The 24,453-nt window shown below is 44.4% G+C and overlaps 1 protein-coding gene across 2 annotated transcripts in view; it reads left to right on the top strand.

The window, feature by feature from the left end:
* Positions 1-24,453, top strand: part of TNFRSF19 (TNF receptor superfamily member 19) — a 106,571-nt gene that overhangs the window by 65,622 nt on the left and 16,496 nt on the right. For both annotated transcript variants that reach the window (XM_068266944.1, XM_068266945.1), the window contains exon 6: positions 23,214-23,375. In XM_068266944.1, the coding sequence (XP_068123045.1) occupies positions 23,214-23,375 (162 nt within the window). The remainder of the gene's footprint in view (positions 1-23,213; positions 23,376-24,453) is intronic.

Here is a 24,453-nt window from a genome sequence, read left to right as displayed (position 1 = left end):
GACCTAAAAAGATTTTTTTTCTTAATCAACCTGCCATCATTTATCTCCAAAAGACTGATATACAATTTTTGGGTGGACTGACCTCATTAAAGAGCTTTGTCCCTTTTCATGTTGACTCTAAAGAAACACTGTCAACCCTGGCGGTAAAGACTTGATAAATGAGCTCTCCATCGTAGTCGGTGGCTTAGATGTTAGCTGTGAAAGTGCCTTCAAGAAACATTACAGGGGGAGAAAAAGATTGAGTGGCCAGTCCCCAGCAGATGTGTGGATACTTCACTGGACATTACATCCAGATAATTTTTCAGTCTCAAACCTAAGCCGGATAAAAGGGAGAGACAAATATTTGTAGGCTCTATTGAAGAGCTACGGTGGCGAATGAAAGTGTTAATGCCTGTGGGGCCCCCATAAATTAACAAAGTCCTTTGTAACACTGAGATGGTTTGGCAAGTGTTTTGTTTGCCTGTGAACACTTGTAAGGGGCATGAACTTCCTGTGCAGAAGGCTTATAGAGTGTAGCAAGTTTATTAAGACTTTGATCAGAAATTCTAAGAACGAGTAGCAGTTGATTATTACCCAGCTGGCAATAAATCTCCAGTCTTCCTTTTATCCACTGCCTGTTTTTTGAGGGATTTTTTTTTTTTAATGGAGACCGGTTTAAACATTTACCCTTTGCTCGAGGGGCTCGTCAAAGACCACTGCACCAGGGGAGGAAGCCTCTACTAATATGCAGTGACACCTGGTAATTGGATAGTTTCTGGTTTAACCATTGTCAACCTTGCTAAATATTTGCACGCACTGGCGCATGCTACATGGATGCAGATACAAGCCCCGTGTTCTACAAGCAAAGAATGTGGAGATAAACGTCTATGTACTGAACAAAACCTATTAATAACCAGGCTGTTTTACTTGTTTTATTTTGCTGCCTGAAAGAGTTAATTTCTAGGCATGGAAGTGACAGCTTCTGTCTTGTGGGTACCTTGTCGGGAATATAGTAAACTTCACTGATAACCAATTTACAGCAATAAAAGTTTTCTTCACAGAATATAACTTCTGAGGGCAGGGAGAGATAAAATACTGTACATGAACTATTGACCTTTTTCTAACTCTGGGACACTTAATAGCCTGACACTGATTAGAGACAGTAAAACATTCAACCTACTTTGGAAATGTTTAAATATAAAAGACAACAGTGAGATATCTAAAAAAAAAACAAAGAAAAAAAAACCATACCAGTTGCCTGGCTTTCCTGCTGATCTTTCTGGCATCAGTTGTCTCAATCGTCCATCTTAAGGTAGCCATACACTGCTCGATAGCCACCAGATCGACCAACAGATATATCCCTCTCAGATCGAATCTGGTTATAGAGTGATCTTTCGGCTGCCCATACACTGCACACAGATTTTGAACCGATTACAGCATGAAATAGATTCAAAACCTGTGGAGGCGCCACCACCTGCCTTGCCGACCTCAGGCCTCCACCCATTTGGGCTCCCACAGCCAGGAACAATAATCTCACCTGTCTACCAGCGTGGGTCCCGGGGTCCGTGCTGTCACTTCTTCCGGCATCCTCCATGTCCTCTTCACTTCCTGTCCTGTCCTATGGCAAGCCAAAGTTCAAACAGTAGAGGGCACTCTACTTTTTGAATTTTGCCTTGTCACAGGACTGGGCAGGAAGTGAAGAAGGCCAGCTGGAAGAATTGACAGCATAACTTGTCCATGTAGCTAGAGAGGGCTGACGTTTTGATAGGTTTCATTTAAAGCGCAAACAACCTGCTGTACCTATGGGGTCCTCTGTTCTAAGACTCGCATGACTACCTAACTATCCCTGCACCAGGCCTCCCTCCCACAAGGAATGACAGAAGGGAGGATATAAGGGGCAGGCCACGCCTCGTCTTCAACCCCCAGCTTTACTTCCCATAATGCTCTTTGTAACTGCTACAACAATCCTTCCCCCGAAGTACGTTCACACCCCTTTTTTATGCTTGAACAGATGGGTGATTAAAAGACTGCCACCACTAGCCAATAACTATACATCCCAAAAGCAATGCATCTGTTTTTGAAACTTTTGGTCATGCAGTTACAGTACTTTAAGGAAGAGCAGGGTTTTAAAGCGGACCAGAACTTCATCTTAGCTCTAAAAGATAAGCTACAGCCGAATAACCTTTCAAGAAAAACATTTTTGTTACAGCTGATACAAATCCTACAATAAATATGCAGTTTTTCTACTTCCTGCTTTCATGGAAGTAGACATATTGTTAAGATCCTGTGTTTACCAACGAGCTCTATGCCGAGGCAGTCAGCTGACACAGCTAAGGGATCAAATTAAAACTTGTGCTAAGTCACAGATGAGGGGGAATTAGGCTAAACTCTCTAATTACATACAGGATGCATTTCTCTATGCTTTCCTTCTGTCCTGTGCAAGAGTTCAGGCCCACTTTAAACCTGTTAAAGTATTGCCAAAACATTTGAGCTTAGCCCACCCCCACACACGCACACCACACTCCCATCATTCAAAGCCTTCATCAATTTTCAGATGAATTCAGGTGTTCAGCGATTGTTTTCCACCAACCCATTTATATTTGATGAACTCGAGTACGGTAATTATTTGCATAAGAAACTCCCTCCTCTTATCATTATTGGCTTTTAGATAAGGAAAGTTTAGAATGAGTGCTGAAGGCATCTCTGATTTATTCTCCCTATGGACAAAGGTACGGAAAATATACACATGCTGTTTGCTCAGAAATTAAGTTTCGTAACTCGTCCTTCTCACTCTTCCCCTTTTCCCATCCATGCCTGTTTAACATCTGCAGTCAAGAAAAAAAAATTTGTTGGCTTCAGTTGTTGAAAATGATTTGCCGTCATGAGAGCCACCCACATACTGGCAGACTGTGAGCTGATTCTGCTCATGTGTGAGGTCAGCTGACTGGGGCCTGAGATCTGATGTCACGTAGTGGGGTAACACGATAAGGTGCGTACAAGCAATCTGATGCATAGGCAGATTTTTATCTCCAGCGAGCTACCCATTTGACATTGATCGGCTATAAAAGGAATTCAGCATATACACGTCTTTGGTTTTTTTTTCCCACTTTTGATTGTTTTTCCTAGGGCTGTGGAGTCGGTACAAAAATCATCCAACTCCAACTCTGACACCAGGTACCCAAAATTGCTGCGGCTCCTTAGTCTAATACTTACCAGGGCTGTGGATTTGGTACAAAAATCATCCGACTCCCGACGCTGAATCCTCAGTTTTTGAATCCTCTCACGCCAGGGACCCAAAATTGCTCTGACTCCTCGACTCAGACTCCACAGCCTTGTTTTTTCCAGTTGATTTTTGATCAAATATTGAATCATAATAAAATGCTACACTATAGTGCATAGTGTTTATGGATCGGCGGTGCACATGGGGTGATGATCATTTAGGTCAAAAATATCAAGCCAGTCCGATCCCCTTCTGATCGAGAAATAAACTGATACTGCCCTTTAAATTCAATGGCGTCATTCGATAGGCAACATAATTTCTGCCTGGTACAATGATTGAATATTGTGTATAAGGCATAAGCTTTTTTTTCCTTGCAATGCTAAGAGTCTCAGGTTTATATCCAAGCAGGCCCAGATTTACATCGTAGGAGCCTAAAGGCATAGATGTCCTGGCACCCTAGACTTTACCCTCCATGAACCTGAAAAGAACTGCCGAACCGCACTGCAATTATGCTGGCTGGCCCAGCTGTCAATTCTCCCTTACTTCCCTTGCTCGTCATAAGTACTGTAACTACAGGTGCCCCTTAGTATAAGCCAGAGCTATTCTCAGTATTAAAGTGACTCTGTAACAAAAATTACAACGTTTTTTCTACCATCCTACAAGTTCCTAAACCTATTCTAATCTGTTCTGGCTCACTGCAGCACTTTGTACTATCATGGTCTCTGTAATAAATCAATGTATCTTTCCCCTGTCAGACTTGTCGGCCTGTGTCTGGAAGGCTGCCAACTCTTCCGTGCTGGTCTGTTCCTCTATGCACACTCCAGTGTGTGTTTTATTTACATAAGCCAGCAGCTTCCCTGCTATCTTATCAGTGATAGAAGAGTGCTGGATAAAAATCCTCCTCTGTTAGGCTGTGAAAGTAGCTGGCTGACACATACTGAGGAATTACAAACACAGGCACAGGCAGAGCTGTCTGCAGGAAGCCTGTAATGTTCAGTGCATGAGAGAAGAAGGGGACAGAAGGTAAACACACAAATGATCTTTTGAGATTCAAAAGGAAAGCTTGTGTATGGATGTATTTTCTATGTGTGGACATATTGTACATCAATCTACTTCCTGTTTTGGTGGCCATTTTGTTTGTTTATAAACAAACTTTTTAAAACTGTTTTTGACTACTTTTAATGCGGCGGGGAGCGGCGAAATTGTGACAGAAGGTAATAGGAGATGTCCCCTAACACACTGGTATGTTTACTTTTGTGCGATTTTAACAATACAGATTCTCTTTAAGTACCTAGAGGTGCCCTCCCCCAAATATTAGGTAGCTAGAGGTGCCCCTGGGAGATCTGGTCAGTGGAATGCTGAGGCCTAGGTGAGTAACCACTAATACAGTGGGAACACACCGCCTTGATGGATTTATCCAGGTGCTCCAGATTAATGTTAATCTGTTTCCATGCATGCATTTAGAAACCTTGAATCACAGAGACACGGAGACCATATCTATAAGATTCATAATTAACAAGTGTCTTGTGACGCAGCCCTTGATTTTATAGATTGCATGACGTAACAATTAATGTTTATTCATTTGAGGGAGTGTTATGGTTAGTAGAGGGTGTACATAATTATTAAAAGGTGTGTTAGGGGTGTACATATTTAAATATGATGTAATCCGATGAGCTCAGTGTCTTGTGATGTCTAGGCCTCACACAATGTCTTGACCTTCAATGCTGATTATATTTTGTCTTCTGTCCCAGTGTTGGGATAGAGCTGGGCTTTTCCACTGACAGCTAAATTAATTGCAGCATATTGAACACGAGAATAAGCAGTATAAGGCAATATATATATTGAGAGATATGAGCAGTGACTGTTTGGGGGGGGGGGGTCTAATCAATCAATTCTAGATTTAATCAATAACCTATGAGGTAAAGAATCTTATTCAATACCTAGTCAATAATATGTCCATGACACCACTCATTTACGCTCCGCTCAGGGCTCTGTATAGGTAAGGCAGGAGAGGGACACTTGGAGAGGAGAGTGAGCTGCCTTTCCATCATTAGGTGCCTGCAAGCACATGCCTACAGTGGCTTATGGTAAATCTGGCCCTAATTCAGGCCAATGCACTGTATTCATGCAATATTACATATTGTCCCCATATCTGTGTGAGATTCCTTCCGGTGCTCCAGTGTCTTCATTTAAACCAAGAACATACAGTTAGATTAAAGTGGCCATTCCTTACTTGATGGCCACCAGATAGACCATCTGGAAGTTCCCTCTTTGATCAAATCTGATCAAAGATGGATCTATTACTTGCCCAAACACTGCACATGGATTTCCGTGGTAATTGGGATCACCTATGCGCCACACTCTTCCTCTGGTTTTTTCTCTCCACTGCCCGGGGCACCTGTACTCCATATACCTCATCTCATGGCGGCCATGTTGTGGCATTGAGCGCTGCTAAATTTGATCATTACGACAACGCTGGATATCAATGCCAAAGATCATATATGTGGGCACATTAACTGGCCTTCACTGGAGATTGGCTCTGGACTGCAATTGGGGAAATTAGATTCTTTTTCCCAGTTGAGAGGCAGGTAATGACGTGACTTGTTCAGTGTATTCTGTAAAGTTTCTTGCTAAAAATGTCAGTCTTATATGCCTATTAATAATCAGTCTCAACAAGGAAAAAAATGCTGACTTGTAGATCTCAGACATCAGATGTTTACCAGTCATGCAAGAAGATCCTTCTGCACTCTGTAAACAAAATCTGCCAATTCGCTCTGCAGAAGGATGAATATGGAGACTGCATTGGATAATGATTGGAGACGGATCTATCTTTTAGCCATATCGACCATTGTAAGTCTACCTTAAAGGACCACTAACATAAAAAAAGTAAAAATTAATACATGTAAACACATATACATGGGGAGTATGTTTCTTCCAGAGTAAAATGAGCTGTAAATGATTTTTCTTATGCTGCTGTCACTTACAGTTGTAGAAATCTGACGGAATTGACAGGTTTTGACTCTTCCATCTCCTCATGGAGGATTCTCAGTATTTCATTTATTCTTTGCAAAAGCACTCCCTGGGAAGGATCTATACAAAGATGCATGTCGCTCCCTCTACGTCTTTGCACACTTTGCACACTATTTTGGCACTGTACTTGAAAATAAAGAAACCCCTCAGAATCTCCCATGTGAAGATGGGCTCGTCTAAAACCTCAGTCAGTTCTGAGCTCTCCACTATCTACCATAAGTGACAGCAGCATAGGAGAAAAGTAATTTTTAGCATTTTACTCTGGGAGAACGTTACATTTTTTTGCGCACCTGTTGAACTGTATTTACTCATGGTGGTCAGAATGTTCCTGCCCATCTGGTTACCCTTGCATATCCACTCAGCAAATAGGTTATGCCCTCTGATTTCACGTGTGAAGGCTTCATGTTTCATTGGAGCGAAGGTCAAGGACCGACAGCTGTATTCTGCATGGCCACTGCCACCATCTATTGACTCCTTGTACAAAGGGATAGTCTGCGTGGAAATCCGATCTGACGCCAGAGAGTTTACAACTGTACAAGTGACCTTTTCAGTCCCATTTCTTTGACTGTTCATTAAGTTCTGGGTAAACATTTGCTGGAGCAGCAGCAGTGTGAGGAGATCAGTGATAGCAGCTTGTGCTGTGCATGTCCTATCCCCATGAATGCGATGCAAGGGTAAGGAAGGCATCCGACTCTGAAAATTGATGGCCTCAATGTATAACATTTTTCTACCACAACACTTTGATCCAGAATGAGATATGTGAAAAGCTAAACAGTCCCATCAGTCCCGCATCTGGATGGTGTTTTCAGCAGCCCTCACTGTCACAAATGATTTAAGGTCTTCGATGTTAACCAAATAACTTATGGGTGTGTGTTCAGAATGATGGATATTTGTAACACAGAAAGGTCTATTACCGCATTCCACCGTACAATAGCACAAGAGTGCTTCTAAGTGTCTGCTGTAAATACACAACTACTGAGAAATACTTAACAGGGAGCCTGACAGCTGCCTCGGCTAAGCCTGGGCACAAGTGCTGTGATCCTCTTAAAGGGCCGCTATCACAAAAAAATGTAAGCATATGTATAAAATGTACATTTGTCCCAGAGTCAAATGCACTGTAAATTTATTTTTTCCTATGTCGTTGTTAAGGTGGTCATACGTCACTCAATGTATGGACAGATCGACCAATATATAGATCCCTCTCTGGTCACCTCCGTCACCCACATTTAATTTGCCGCCTCAGGCAGCTTCGGAAGCACTCGTGTACCTGAGTGCTTCCAAGACTGGCGGCTCCGTACTGCGCATGTGCATGAGCGCGCTCACGCATGCGCAGTACAGAGCGCGCTCGTCTTTGGAAGCGCTTGGGGACATGAGTGCTTCCAAAGCCTCCTGGGGGCTCACAGACATGTATTTGACCAAATGGTCGAGTACACTCATTTTAACTTCTTCTGTACCAGCAGTCTCTGCCTCTTAAAGAGGACCTCCATTGTACATACAAAAATCTGGCAGTCTGCAAGGAAAAGAAAGTTATATTTACCCGAGAAGCCTTGTCCCGCGATGCTGTCCTGAAGTGTCTGCATTGCCTGACTTCCAGCACCTGGCCCCGCTTCCTCTCTCTCCCCGGACAAAAAAGCCAAGCTATTTACAACAGTAAATAGCTTGGCGGTTTTCTCAGTTTATGATTCCACCGACTCAAAATTCTCTAATTTACATATAACAATCCTGTTGATTCAAAGTATGTAAAGTAAAAGGCATCTCATGTTACATGCAGCTGATATGGGGTTGCAGGGAATCTTAATAAAAAGGCAAAGTGATGGGACATACTAACTTTAAAGCATTGGCATACATCTGTGTGTTTTTATTTTATTTTTTTTATGTACACCAGAGATACACTTTAACCGATTCCGGGCCAGCACGGTTGAAATCTACGTCCTGCTTGTGGCTGCGCAGCTCTGACAGGACATAGATTTCAATAATCATCGCCTCGCAATCCCACTGCAACTCACTTGCTCTGCCGTCAGTCTGACAGCAGAGCTGTGTGAGCCGGTCAGGAGACTATTTCATTGGCTCCTGGCCCTGTCATCACTGTAAGCCAATCCCAATAGCCTACATTGATTGACAGCACCAGGAGCCAATGAAAGCGGATCTTGACCTGCTCACACAACTCTGCCGTCAAAGGGATGGCAGAGAGAGGGAGCCAGGGTGGGGACAGAGCGGCTTGACTGGCGGGAACGGCGTATCATTGTGGCGATTCATCGGTAGGCGCCGTTTTACTGTACCAGCAATACACAAGACACTGGCGGGAACTACAAAATTTAGCAGATGGATGAGTGGAGAAAATGACGCATCCCATGTGGGCTGGAGGCCAGAGGAACAGCACCCAGTAGGCAAGTAGGAAACCCCCTCCCCATGGCATGCTCTTTTGTGAACCTTCCGTACAGGGAAGTTCATGAATAAAAATTATATACCAAAACTTTTACCATAATAACCTTCATAGACAAACAAGAGAGATGGAGATGACTCTGGAGAAGTAGTCTGTGGATGCCAGTATTGGCCAGGGGCCAGAGAAGCAGCACCCTGTAGGTAATTAGTGAGGCTCACCCCAACCCCCTCCCCCCTTCAATGGCACACTCCATTACAAACCTCTTTTATTGGGAGGTTCATTAAAAAAAAGACTGTGCTAAGTTCCCAAAGAAACTCCCTGAACTGCTTTAAAGGGAGTCTGAAGTGTAAATCAAAAAAGAAAACGGATACTTCCCTAAGGAGAGGTAAGGCTCTGGGTCCTATAGAGCCCTCCTGCTCCTCTCCTGGTCCCCTCATTCTAACGCTGGCTCCCTGTTAGCAGTCTCTGACCTATGGAACGGAGACTGCTCTGTTCTGCTGCGGGAGGCTTCGTAAGTCTTCGGGAGCATGAGTGCTCCAGAAGCCGGGCCGATCCGTACTGCGCATGCGTGAGCACCCTCTCTCACGCATGCACAGTATGAAGCCGCCAGTCTTTGGGAGCACTAGGGCTCCCGAAGACTTCCGTGGCGGGGAATTTAAATGGGTGAGCCAGCACTGGAATGCAGGACCCGAGAGAGGAACGGAAAGGCTTTATAGCACCCAGAGCCTTCCCTCTTCTCAGGTAAGTATCTGGGTTTCTTTTGTTTTAACACTTCAGACTCACTTTTAATACACCATCTGATAGCTTAGAAAGCGAGCTGCCCAGCAGATATTACTTTGTGTCTCATGCGTATAAAGGATACTCTATGTCTGCACAAGTCTGGGGGACCTTCTGGCACTGTGTAAATACATTAGAATAACAATTTTGGTTGCCCAGGCGCAGTCTGCAGCCGGTTTTTAAGCCTGCTCTTAATCTCCAGTCACCTTTACATTTCAGAGGGGAAAAAGTCCCATAACCAGTGTAGCGTTTTTTCTCTGCTGGAACATGCTGTGCTGTTTTTACTAGGCCGGTGGATGTAAAGGGGGGAGAAGAAAGACTGACCCCAGCACCAATCAGGCTGTCTCTGCATTCCTCTACACAAGTTGCTGAGCACTGGAAATAAGTGGCTTTGTTCTCCCCCTAAACCTCCCTCAGCCACTTGAGCAATTGTGCATCCAACACATCAGAGGTGCTTCTTTCTACATGAATGGCCTCTCAGCTCGTACAATTTCTCGTGTTTGAGGAATCACGTTACACTGGATGTCTGATCTTCCCTCGTCACAGTCTGAAACAATCGCTGTATTCTTTGTTGAAAGGGAGAACATTTTAAAGAGGCTCATTGTGCCTCTGTGACCCGTTCAGCTGTGTGTATTTATCTAATTACAAAAGGCATAAATGTAATGTCAAGCCAAACAATGTGTGTGCCAAGCATTCATAACTGGCTGGAAGGTAAGAGGGCTAATGATGAGCGCGTCTGGTCTGGGTCTAAGTCTTAATGGCATAACCTGAAATTATAACCGCGGTAACAAACATTTAATTCTCCTGTTGCTTAGTGGGATTATATTCCCAAAATTAAAATTTCAGTAACTGCTCTTATTTACATAAAAGAACATATGAATACCAGTGGCGTAGCTAAGGAGCTGTGGGCCCCGATGCAAGTTTTACAATGGGGCCCCCCAAGCACTCTATACATAACCATTGATACGGCGCACCAAAACCTGCCAATGGCAACTACAGTGTCAGAGGTGCAAGAAGGGGATGGGGAACAGTTTGTTAATGATTACCACTATTCAAAGCACCTATAGAAGTGATTATTATGAGCACAGGACCAATAGAGAGCTAATACTGTAGTTGAGGGAGGGCGCATCGGGGCCCCTCTGGCCCAAGGGCCCCGATGCGGTCGCTACCTCCGCACCCCCTATTGCTACGCCCCTGTAATACATTCCCAAGTATTGCTGGTGTGTACAATAATTTATCACTGAGTTGTGAAGCTGTGCCCTCTCGTGTCCTTCTGAGTCCCCCCCCCCCCCCCCCCCCCCCGTGCCTCCTCCTGTCCTTCTGTGCCTCCTCCTCTCTCCCTCTGTCTCCGTTGTGCCTCTCATTCTGTGCCTACCTCCCAATGTCCTTCTGTGTCCCCTTTGTGCCCTCCCCTGTCCTTCTGTGCCAGTTCTGTGGACTCTTGTGTCCTTCTGTGCCCTCTCCTCTCCCCCTGTGCCCCCCCCCCCACCGTCCTTCCATGCCCTCTCTGTGACTGCCTCCTCCTTTCCTTCTTCTTTTCCCCCTCTGTGCCTACACCTGTCCTTACAGTGCTCTCTTCTGTTCTTCTGTGCCTCCTCCCCTCCCCATGCCTCCTTCTGTCTCACCATTGTGCCCTCTCCTGTACTTCTGTGCCAGTTCTGTGCACTCTTGTGTCCTTCTGTGTCCCCTCTGTGCCCTCCCCTGTCATTCTGTGCCCTCTCCTCTACCCCTGTGCCCCCGCTTTCCTTTCATGCCCCCTCTGTGACTGCCTCCTCCTGTCCTTTTCCCCCTCTGTGCTTACACCTGTCCTTCAGTGCTCTCTTCTGTTCCTGTGTCTCCTCCTTTCACCATACCTCCTTCTGTCTCTCCTTTGTGCCCTCTCCTGTACTTCTGTGCCCTCTCCTGTCCTCCTGTGGTCTCCCTCTGCCTCCTTCTCTCCAACTTTCCTGCTGCTGTGTTCTGTGCCTCCTTCTGCCCTTCTAGGCATCCTTCTGCCAATCTTTCTCCCATCCTGCCACCAAGTCACCCTCTTTCCTTTGATCGGGTCTCACGCCGCTCCAGGAAACTCTCTGCAGTCTCTTTGCGGACATGAGACCAGTGGGCGAGCTCAGTGTTTGGAACAGTGGGTCGTTTGTATCTTGGGCAAATGTAACCTGAGGACTACCTGTATTCCTGGCTTACCTAAAACCAACCCATTGCAGTTGTGGTGCAGCCTAAAACCTCATAACTCAGCTGACAATTAAAAACAAAACACCTACAGATAAGGTGGGGGTGGAGGTTATCCGAGGTCTTATTTCTGGTCCAGCATTATGGTCATTGCCATACATGACAGTAACTCCAGGAATCCTACCCCTCTGATATTAGAGAAAGAAGGCCCATGCATAGTACATATAGCTATATTATTTACTTTTGGTGAAGAAAAGTGACAGGTTTACGTTAAGCTTTTCTGCCCTGGAACAAATATCCAGATTGTGAGTTGGGAAGTGGCAGCTTCCGTGGGAGCCTAATCCATGCAGGTGTTTTGCTTCTTCTTTATAGAATTCCTATTAATGGGACTTCCTCCTGCTCATGAGTGATGTTTCTGTGAGCCCGTTATCCTGGTGCAGTGACAGCTCGGGGGAAATATTTCTGCAAAATATTTTTGGAGGCTGAACAGAGCAATGTGAGCCTGTGCCCTTCCGATGGTGATCTTTGTTCTATCTCCCAGCTGGCAGCCTCCCCTCCTAATCCTTATGGAAACTTCTGTTTCACTTCTGATCCTACTGCACAGATGTTGCAGAACAGCTACTAGATGTGACCATTATGTTTTATTATATGCTTTAAAGAAACCATCATTCCTCCTCCCACCCCGCATTTTTTTTTATAACACAACTGCTTTGACCTAAACAGGAGAAGTGGGGAAATCGCCTGGGTAGCAGGTGCAATCCGTGTCTGCTGTTATAGTACTTACAGGATATTCGAGGTGAAAATAATATGATGAGATAAACAATTGCATCTACCCCCACTTTTCCTAAAAATGGCTTTTTTTAAATATTTTTTATTTTATTTTTCTAATTAAATCTGCTTTTTATGTTTTTGCTGCTTCATTGTCTCTGTTGAATGACACGTACATTGAAGGATGTCAGAGCTAAAATCTATGAATGATTGACCCTTTTTATGTTTTTCCTGCTCTCAGAAGCCATTTTCTGCCAGGAAAGTGGTTTATGGTTGTAATACCTTATCAGTGGGGGTTACTCTATAGTCCAACCAGTTCCTGACCCACTTGCATACCTGATGTTTAACTCTTTCATGCAGAGCAGGGGGGGGGGGGAACAGCATAGTTATGTATGTGCTTGGCAGTTTACATACACCTGTCTATCATCATGTCACATGTCACCTCGGGTATCCTTTAAAATACCCCTGAACTCAGACCCTCCAGAATGAATTAAACTCATGGTGGACTAGATCACCTCCTACATAGACTCCTAATACTGTTTGTTGTTCTAAGGGTCACCTCCAGTCCCAGTATTCAATTGCTTACATGCTTATGCGCTTTGAGTCCTACGGGAGAAAAGCGCTTTACAAATGTTATTTGTTGTTGTTGTTGTTACACAAAAAATTGGATGTGTGCATTAAACACCAAGTGAACACCTGACTTATCTGGCTTTGCAAATTTGGCCTGATTGGCTTATCATGAGGCATTGCTCATGCAAAAATGCATTTGCTTTCACATGCCAAACTATGCAGGGTCAAAAACCAACACTGCAAAGCGGTTGCCCTGCGGGAATTAGTTCCTGCTACATTAGCACTATCCAGGGGCGCCACGGGGAGGCTTCCCAATGCCCCTATACACCTGGGGGGCCGCGGGGCCCCAAGCTCTCTCACTGCCCGGAGACCCAGCGGCACCCCGGAGGAGGAGGCTGGGGGGCGCAGGCGACCCCCCCCCCCCCCCCAAACGTGGCTAACGTCAGGGAGGGCTGTCCGCTCCCGCCTCCTAAATTAAAAACAGGCACTTACCTTAACGTCCATTGCGTTCTGCTGCTGAGCATGACTTGGGTGCAGCACATAAGAAGGGAGTGAAGCATGGGTCACCCCAAGCTTGTAGAGCTCGGGGTTGGCTCACACGCAGCACTCCGGGGAAGGGGGAGGAGGGGCGCAGACAGCTCACTCCAGGGCTCACACCGCTTAAAACAAGCCATCCACCACCCGCCACCAAAGGGGGGGATAGAAATGAAATGCTTACACAAAGAATTGGATGTGTGCATTAAACACCAAGTGAACACCTGACTTATCTGGCTTTGCAAATGTGGCCTTATTGGCTATTCATGAGGCAATGCTCATGCAAAAATGCATTTGCTTTCGCATGCCAAACTATGCAGGGTCAAAAACCAACACCGCAAAGCGGTTGCCCTGCGGGAACCGCTTGTGTTTTCTGTTGATGAGTTGTTGTTACAGCCAGGACAGGGCGGCGGTATGTGTTGGGCTCACATTCTAATACAGGCTCGTACACAGAATATTTTTCTTGGTTTTACTATTGCTCTTGATCTTCAAGACTCGGGAGAATTCCAAATCCTCTATTTACAGACGCTAAAATAACTTTGCCTGAGAGCGAATTAGCAAGCCCATGGAAGTTGGTTGACGTGTGTTTGTGCAAAGTGCACACCTAGAACAATGAGCCGGATAAAAATGTAATATGAGCCTCATCCAGAATCAATATTTGTAGAAACTAACCCTTATCTAGTGTCTATAAAGTTGCTATACCATTGATTCACTTGTGACCTTATTATAAATCACTAATCTAGAATCAACAGCTGCTAATCTCAGCCCATTGTGTATCTCTTACTTGTTAAGCCAATACCAAAGCACCATACTTTGGGGCATTCACTGGTTTATTTCCTTATAATCACCTGGCAAGTGGACATCCTATGCCATCTGTAGTGAGAGGGGGGCCCTGATAGTGTGGGGTGTGCCTGTGATGTCCTGGAGGCTGATGGTCAGTGTTTACCAGTATAGATGTGTTTATAGTAGTATGTTGGCACTTTATAAATCAATAATAGTAGTAGTAGTAGTAGTAATTGTGGAGAAGCATGCTATCAGTTTGTGAGTCTGACTGCTTTGTTGAGATCATGTGACACATTTACCTCCAGTCTTAAAGCAGTAGGATTACTATGCCAGGGAAAAATAAAACATATATAAGTAGATAAATACTTGATCTACTTACATAACACATGTATTGTACTGTCCACGTTTTGATTGCAGTGAATGTTATATAGTAAGTGAAGAGAATTCTGTTCCTGGTGGGAGTCTTTTGCCCACAGTTTAGGCTAAATCCTGATGTCATTTCTGCACTCAATTTTTTTCCTTTTCTCCTCCAATCGCTGAGTCACCTCAGCCTTGCTTGTAAACACAAGTGAGCAGAGGATCATGTTTCAGATAAGGCTAGGCAGGGAAATAAATGGAAGAGGACGACATGCATGCAACTGTTTGGCACTGACTATTATAGGCCCCGTGTTCCTAAGGTATGTGATGACTCCAAATCATAACAGCAGAAAAAGTTTTGAATGCAGGATTAGCATCTTTATCACTTAATACACTCAGACCAGTTGCTGTTGAAATTTGATTTTTATAGTGACAATCCCGCTTTAACCTCCTTGGCGGTTAATTTTTTTTTTCCTTTTTAAAAAAATCCTTTTTTTTAAATTTTTTTTTTTGTTTCATGTAAAGCTACCGGAGTGGTAGCTACATGAAACACCACTAGAGGGCGCATGTGGCCCTCTAGTCCGATCGTCGCCGGCATCTATAGCAAACAGGGGAACGCGTATATAACGCGTTCCCCTGTTTGGCTTCTCCTGTCGCCATGGCGACGATCGGGATGACGTCATGGACGTCAGCCGACGTCCTGACGTCAGGCACACCCGATCCAGCCCATAGCGCTGCCCGGAACTCATTGATCCGGGCAGCGCAGGGCTCTGGCGGGGGGGGGCCTCTTCAGCCGCTGCGTGCGGCCGATCGCCGCAGAGCGGCGGCGATCAAGCTGTGCGCGCGGCTAGCAAAGTGCTGGCTGCGCGCACAGCAATTTATAGAATGAAAATCGCCCCACCAGGGGCTGAGATCTCCCCCTGCGCGGCATAGCCCGAGCTCAGCTCGGGCTTACCGCCAGGGAGGTTAAGGGCTCGTACACATGTCCAACTGATGTCACCCCTCAGGGATCTGGAGCTGAACCCGTTGGGTGACGCCACTGGGCCAGGCCACACACGCACGTGTCAGCTGTGTAGCTGACGAAGTGCAGTGTTGCTATGCAGGGAAACAATGGAGGGATGGCGAGTGGCACATGTGCAACATCAAGCAGTGGGTGGAGGAGTGGTGTCGAGAGGAATGATGTCACTGGGGTAGAGTAGATCCGTCCGGCGGATCGCTGGCTGGTAGGGTGTTGTGGGTCATCTGGTGCCGTACACACGCCTGATTGTTGGCTGAGTCAGTTGTTATCGGCTACCTCGTCCGACTTTAAATATATACGAGGCTTAAGCTATGAACACACCACAAGACGGAATCGTGTGAAACAACCAATAAACGATTGTTCCATGATCACATCCAAAACATCTTAAGAGATTTGATGTGAACGAAGGCAGAAGACTGCAGCCGAAATTCTAAACGATCGTTTAAAATGATACAGGATGCAAGAATAGGGGACTTGGAAAGTCTATATTAAAATATCCTATGTAATAAAACCTATGTGTCCCTGCGTCATCCAGTCCCTGTGTCCGTGTGTTTGAGCAACTGCGCATGTGCAGCACGTACAGCCATTGGGACAGGTGGACAGGGCCAGGGAGGCAGCGTGCGTGCGGCGCGGGGGAGGGGCGGGTGGTGTTTGGCACGCATGCGCACTGACATGCAGCGGTGTGACAGAGACCTAGAGCATGTTTTTAAACTGGCTTAGGTTACACTAGTTGGTAATAATAATTACTAATATTTTCTCTTTCGCGTTCAGCAACGCACAGTTGGGGAAGAGGACTTGGTTGACGTGGAAGGGGCAACTACACTTAAAAGAAACCTGAAGTGAGAGGGATATAGAGGCTGCCATATTTATTTCCTTTTACACAATACCAGTTGCCTGACAGTCCTGTTGATCTTGTTGGCTCTAGTAGTGTCTGAATCCTGAACACCTGAAATCCAGCTAGACTCCCGTCAGAGCACCTGAACCGGATCTTGTTTAAAGGAAATAAATGTCAGCCTCCATATACCTCTCACTTCAGGCTTATTTTAAGGGACAGCCATTCTATCCCAGGGAAAAAAAACATACCGTATATTCCGGTGTATAAGACGACTGGGTGTATAAGACGACCCCCCACCTTTTTCAGTTAAAATATAGAGTTTATAATATACTCACCGTATAAGACTACCCCTCTTCCAACGTACACAAACTAAAAAAAAAAAAAACAAAAAAAAAAAACATATACTGGTGCTGTACTGTATGTGGTACCCAGTATATAACAGTATATAGTCAATTGACTGGTTGGATTGGTCAGCTCTCCCTGTCTCCCTGTTTATCAGAGCGGTATGGAAGGATAGATTGCGCTGTGCCCATAAAACACGCCTCTTTCACCTGTCTGGCCCACCCTTGTATTCTATTTACCTCCTTCTCAGATCTCACACATATGCGCCTGCGCCTCTTCACTACAGTCCTCAGCAGCGAGATCTGAGAGGCAGTAACAGGATAGGGGGTATCCCCGGCATCAATGATACCCGGCGTATAAGACGACCCCCAACTTTTCAGAAGATTTTCAAGGGTTAAAAAGTAGTCTTATACGCAGGAATATACAGTATATAATTAAATACTTGTTCTACTTACATCATTTATGTATTATACTGCCCACATTTATATTTCAGTTTATTTTATATAGTAAATAACGAGAAAACTGTTCCTGGCATTTTCTATTTTTACCTCTTCTGACTGGCGCCAATCCTAATGTCGTTTCCTCCCTTACTCTTTTTGTTGTATTTTTCTCCTAGAAACTGCACTGTTATGTCTAGCCTGCTTTAACATGTGAGCACAGCATAGATCAGATTTCAGCAGCTTCACACTGAACTACCCTCAGCCAATCAGTGAGAAGCAGGAATGTGGGAGGGGAAATGGAAAGCTTCCTTCTCTTGAGCAATGTAGCAAATGGAGCCGGGCTGACTGAAATTAGATTGATAACAGAAACATTTATGATTAGATTAGAATGCTTGCAATGCATGATCAGGTTGCAGGCTGCATAATAAACGCACAGCAGTGGGTAAATGGAATTTGATTTTGTGGCCAATAATCCTGCTTTAAGAAGAATAACTCCCGTTGCGCTCCGTAGACTCAGCCCGAAACGCTAAACTATGCCATGCACAGCTACAATGATTTGGCTGCGTGCTGCAGAAACTTGCAGCATGCCGTCCAGATTCGCACAGCAGTGCAATTTGAACAACACCGCTATGAAAACATAGGCAGCGTTTTCCCGCCCCTCTTGCTTGCCAGGAAACTCTGCAGATCCATGCCGAATTCGCCATTATTGGAAACGGGCCATAAGGCTTTTGCAATAGGGATGCCTTGTACTTTTCCCAGTGCAGTGGCAGAGACCTGAGCTAGCTGCCTCGGTCAGTGGTATGTAAACAGTCACTGCACCAAGACAACTGCCAAAGGGAAAGTCTATTGCCATTTTTGATTGGGGTACTGTTGTAACTATTCCACAAACAATACTTTACAAATAAACACACTCGCTTTTAAAGCGGACCTGAACTCAGAACTTCCTCTCTGTTCTAAAAGGTAAGTAGCAGCATAATAACCTTTTAAAGTAAAATATTTATTTGTTGCAGCTGAAATTCTGCAATAAATCTGCAGTCTGTCTACTTCCTGCAGACAAAGGATTACAAATTAGCTGCTGTACTGCGGCAGTCGGCTAACACAGGAGAGATCAAATAACAACTTGTAATTAGACACAGATGAGGGGGAATTACAGAGGCTAAACTCTCTAAATACATACAGGGTGCATTTCTCTAGGTTTTCCTTCTGTCCTGTGCAAGAGTTCTGGTCCACTTTAGCAATGACCATTGCTTAACTACTGAGCAGTGTCAGATTCTTTTCCTTGAGTAAGGGGTTAAAACTTTGAGAAATTGGAGGGAAAGAGCCACAGCATAATGCAGTGTTCAGAAGCCGCCGAGCAGCAGTTCCTAGAACTATGTCAGGTGTTTGGTTGTGTTCCGCGTACTGCGAGCTGTCTGCCCGTGATTGATGGTGGTGTCTGTGGGCTGACAACCTGCTGAGAGAAGAGACCAACTTAAAACGGGCCACTTGCTGCTCCGCTTCCATGACAAGAAAAAGTGATAACAACCTATTCCGCTGATGGATGCCTTACACAGCTCACAACCTTTAGCACGTTATTGACGTACCTTCGGTATTTCATCTCACTTTGCTTCATTCCAGATGACTCTAATCGGCATGTATTACAGGAGATCATCATGAGTAGTGGTTAACCATGTGATGACTGAGAATATCGGTGATCTGGGTCTATTTTGGATTAGGACTTTTTTCCACTTCAGTGGAAGTGGCCTAACTGAAATGGTCAGTTAGGCCATTTTCTGGTAAACAGACCCTGTAGTGACCAATAGTACAATGATTCAGGATACCCACTTTTAGAGTAATTTTCCTAGTTCCAGCAACAGAAACACTTCCTATATCTATAGATAATGTATAAGTATAAATAATGTATTAGTATGTTGCCCCGCCTTCCCAGTGATGCTTGGCCTAGGCTGTTTAGCTATGCAGGATTCCCCTCCCAGGGCATTCTGAGAGACCAAGCATTATTTTCACTGGCTTTGGAACGCTTGGAAACAAACACCTGACAGGAGTAAAGATGTCACCACGTGTGACGAATTTCAAAAAAGGGCGCATGGGGCTAATGGACAAAAAGGGCGCACCATAGGCTGCAATGCAAAATATCGGCTATTGGGCGCCAGAGAGGAAATTAGGGTGCCCGAGAAATAGCGGTTTTAGGGATCGTGATAACAAAACTTTTCATTTACAGAATAAGGTGTATGACAAGTATCGTTTACAAATTCATTTTGACTTTCTGTTTAACTTATTTTATCATTTTTAAATTTCACTATCAAGAGTGTAATAAGTACATTTTAGTTTTCATTTATTTTATTGTTTTAAAATTTGCTTTCATAAGTATAATGCTTAAATATAGTTTCCAAGCTTATTGTATTACAAATATATCGCTTCTGTTATTAACCTTGTTTTCAGAATTATAATGTGTAAATTACAGTTTTCAGATTTATTATCTGACCAATATATCGCTTTTAATACTACCGTTATTTTAAGATTTTTAATGCGTACATGATTGTAAGGCTATTTATTCTATTATACATATATAAATTATCCTATTCATGTTATTTGTAGTGAAGTATTTTATGGTATCAAATATATTATAGTTTCTATGTGTGTAAGGGTGTTTGTGCAGTGGGGCTGGTTAGGGTTAGGCACCACTAGGGGGCTGGTTAGGATTAGGCACTACTAGGGGGCTGGTTAGGGTTAGGCACCACCAGGTGGGTGGTTAGGGTTAGGCACCACCAGGGGGGGGGGGTTAGGGTTAGGCACCACCAGGGGGGGTCTAGGGGTTAGGGATAGTTATAGGGAGAGTTCTGTGTGAGAGTACAGTTACGTATAGTTGCAGTAAAATACCTGTAATATCTACAATTGTATTACTATGCTTAATACAAGTGTTAATATCGTTTTTTTATTATAGACGGTATTTTTCCATTTCATTACCGCTAAGTCAACATATTTAGCACTTGATTTTTTGTTTATAATATAGAAACAAAAAATATTGTTTTATTAAAAAACGTATAATTTCGTCTATATCCTACACCCGTTTTTTTACAGACGCCCTTTTTGCATGTACGCCCTCAGTCCACCATTTGTTCTTTGCAGATTCAGTCCCATTAATTTGAGCTGTGCCAAACGTGTGATGACCTCGGCTCTTCAGGACAGGAGTCGGACAACCCTGACTTAAAGGGACTTAAAGCTATGCTGTCCGTGTCTCCAAACTCCACCCACAACTCCCAGTTAACTAAAAGGTAGCTTCCATCCCCTAACCTGCATTCCCACTATGCCATGCCCACAATGACCTCCAAAGGTTTGAGCAGTGACTTCATGCTTTGATTTCCATCTGTGCCCTGTTAGATCAGAGAAGTAGGCCGTTGAGTTATCACAATGGCTTAGCCACCTGTGGGGTAATATTTGCTGTGCTGTCTGCTATGGACAGACCCTCTACCGGCTATTAAGCGGCTGATAAAAGTTTTAGCGATGTGGCGAGATGAAGCAATGCTGGGATCCTTGGGATGTGTTGCTGGGGGTTGTTATGGGGAGGAGGTAGGACAAAGTCATTGAGTGAGGATGAGTATTATGGTAGAGAACAGAGGCGCCAAAAGGATAAAAACAATATTTAAAAGTTTTAAAATTATTGCTTAGGAGGCAGTGGTGGACTCACCTCCCACAAGCAGACACAACAACTGTGTATTCACAAAAGGGACATTTATTGGTATACTCCAAATAAGGTTGCAACGCGTTTCGCAGGTCAAACCCGCTTCATCAGGCAATTACAGGAAGGAGCACACAACAGCAGTATGTCCAGATAGCACCTGGCGCCTCAGTCAACTGAGCACCTGGCGCCTCTTGACTGAGGCGCCAGGTGCTATCTGGACATACTGCTGTTGTGTGCTCCTTCCTGTAATTGCCTGATGAAGCGGGTTTGACCTGCGAAACGCGTTGCAACCTTATTTGGAGTATACCAATAAATGTCCCTTTTGTGAATACACAGTTGTTGTGTCTGCTTGTGGGAGGTGAGTCCACCACTGCCTCCTAAGCAATAATTTTAAAACTTTTAAATATTGTTTTTATCCTTTTGGCGCCTCTGTTCTCTACCATAATACTGATTGTATCCACCTTTGGTGGAGGGGGATACCCCTTCTTGTTTTTCAAGCCTACAGAGAGCGACTTCTTATTCCTGAGTGAGGACAGGCTAATCTCCTCACCTGCCTACACAGTGGTTGCCTGGAGGTAACCCTGGTTTGTGAGTATACAATTCATACTCTTTCCAATTATCCAATTACCTTGACATACTACACCATATCGGGCTCTCGGTTCTCTCTTCTTCATTGAGTGAGGATGAGTTCATCATGTCGTTGAAGAAAAAAAAGGACATTTAAGGCTGTATTTTTGCATAACGTCAATACCTGTCATGGAAAATGTTGTGCACCGCCTGTCAGTCATCTCATAGATCCAACGTGGAGGGATGGACAAGTAAATCCAGGTGTATTCGGAGTCAAAATTATATTAGAGGCCTTGCTTCTTGAGGCATTTTCTTCATGGCTTTCACCATAGGCTTGACATGGGTGGGCCAGGTGGTCTGGTGGTACAGTGAGGCATCCTGTACTGTGGCCGAGTTGCAGTATGTTTGTTCCACTTAAAGCATTGTCTCCGGAAGAATGGCGTGTTGGCGCCAGAAGTTTATCCCCACACTTAAACGTGTTTTCTTTACTCTGTGTAATTTGTCATGCACAAGGTGAGACGCGGGTCTAAGTTCTGCTTATAACTCAACCAAAACTAAGTCAATTTAGAGCCTTATTCATGTGGAAAAGCTCACAGAACAGCTTGATAAATGAGTTTAGAGAAAGAAACACAGTCTTTCGCATTAGTCAAGCCGCTTTTCAGATGATCGCTTCTGGCTTTGATAATTGTGGCTGCGATCAAAGCTGATTTCTGCCTTCTCATACCTTAAAATCCCTCTTCCTGGCTCTCTGTGTTCTGACATGGGATTTCGAATGAATTTGTTCTGGTCAGTTAGATATAGAATCCAGAGAGCATAGAGATGTGTGCACTGTGTATGGTGCTTTGTGGTGGTGTGGCCGGGTATTTTTGTAGTATGCTGTTGGCTCTCGCTTTGATAACTGTGGTTTGACCATAAGCAGTTTGGATGGGGTCCATGGCTGGAAATATGTTTTTCATTGCTCACGGTGGAGGTTGTGCGTCTCTTATTGCTAATTATGTGGCATAGGAATAACTTTGTGTCTGTGGGATTCAAATCAGTTGGAACACGATTCAAACGGGGGGCTTTAGTGCTTTTAAAAACGTATCGGACATCTTTTTTGGCGGAAAATCCTCAGAACGCTAGACAGAAGTAGATTATTGTTGAAGAATTGCAGCCACATTTTTAACTGATTTATGCTACTGTGCCATGGTGGTCTGATGTTACATGATAACTTTAGAAGCTCTTGAGTTACCTCAGGTCTCGACATTATTGTTGGACCTTTGTGAGAAGATGCCAGGCTGAAGCCAAGCTGCAACCTGCCTGAAGGTACTGTGTAGGCCAAGGCAGGAGGCCCCAGCTGAGGCCTAGCGGGCAGTTTTTTGCTGGATATAAGCATTTGTGTTTTGGTCTATAGCACTAGCTCTTTAATAACCAAGAGTCCTTTGCATTCATAATACTTTTTCCTGAATGGGGGCTTGACGTACACAAAGTAACCTGCATGTAACCTTTTAGCAAACGTCACTATATTCTGAGATGACCCCAGGTTGTGAACTTTGGCCAGCTAATTGCAGATGCTATTTGAAAAAAAAAAACAAAGTCCAGCCTAGCTGCACGGTTATGCTCAGGAGAGCCTCATATATCAACCAATGTACAGTATCTGAAAATGTTGTCTTACAGGATGGACATCTTAGCTGATTCTCATTCACATTGGTGTTCAGTGAATCTTTATTTGTAGATGTGAAACATGTATTTTGACTTTTGCAACTTTATTTCTAATTCTTTTCAGGCAGCAAAGTGAATCTTGTGAAAATGACTGCCCCGGCATCTAGTCCTCGGGATACGGCTCTGGCTGCGGTGATCTGCAGTGCCTTGTCCACCGTGCTCCTGGCTCTTCTCATCCTCTCAGTTATCTACTGCAAGCGACAGTTCATGGAGAAGAAGCCACACTGTGAGTGTTACCGGTAGTGAAGTCCTTTTTGTCACTGTCACAAATCAAAGGCAACTGTCTGAGTTGAATCACCTGAATCCTATTACGGTAGCCACACACTCAACAATCAGCTGATGGTGCCCACTAATGATGCATCCGTTTTTTTGTCCAATCTTACCAAATCTCTGTAGTAGAAGAGTAAGCTGAGTGAACATACTGTAAATGGATACTTTAAGTCAGTGTTCCCCAACCCTGTCCTGAAGGCCCACCAACAGTACATGTTTTGCAGAAAACCACAAACATGCACAGGTGTGCATAATCAGTGTTGCAGCAGAGCTGAGTAACTACCTCTGTGGATTTCCACAAAACATGCACTGTTGGTGGACCTTGAGGACAGGGTTGGGGAACGCTGCTTTAGGTAGTCCCTCATATTACACAGAAGTGCTAAGATCGGACAAAAAAGATTGATTAGTGGGCTACTTAACAGCAATTTTACTACTTCTACATTATATGAGTGCACTGCTATGCAGTCTGTTAAGAGCAGACACAGCGCACAATGAAAAGTCTTTATTCCACAGATAGTTGCTTTGTAAATTCACTGCTGTGTGTTCTGTATTTGTTTAGCCAGGTGAAACTTATCAGCAGCTGTGAAGAGACTGCAGGAGCTCTGCCAAGATCTCTATTAAGGCAGCTCTCGTACAGTAACTAGCGGCTATGGGCTTGCGCCCACTATTTGTAGCCACGTTTTGCTTTGCGTGCGTCGCCAGGGCCCCCCCTCCCCCCCAAAATTTCCACCCATAGCTGGTATTATATGGATGCCTACTATGGAGCCTGAAAATGTTTGTTGTGGTGGTTAAGGTTAGATGTGTGGGTGTTTTTAAGGTTAGGCATAGGGAGACCGTTAAGGTTTGGCATCAACAAGGGAGTGGTAAAGATTAGCCTTCAAGAGGGGGGAGGAGTTAAGGTTAGGCTTTGGAGGGGGAGGGGTTTGGCATTAGTAGAGGGAGGGTGCTGTGTGAGAGAAGTGTTAGATTTAACTGTAGTAAAATATCACTATTATTTACTATCGTAATTGCACTGCAAAAAAAGTAGAATATCT

This window comes from Hyperolius riggenbachi, chromosome 2 (genome assembly GCF_040937935.1).
Source record: "Hyperolius riggenbachi isolate aHypRig1 chromosome 2, aHypRig1.pri, whole genome shotgun sequence".
NCBI lineage: Eukaryota > Metazoa > Chordata > Amphibia > Anura > Hyperoliidae > Hyperolius > Hyperolius riggenbachi.
The sequence above is the reverse complement of the archived record's forward strand: the minus strand, read 5'-3'. Positions and strand labels throughout refer to the sequence as shown.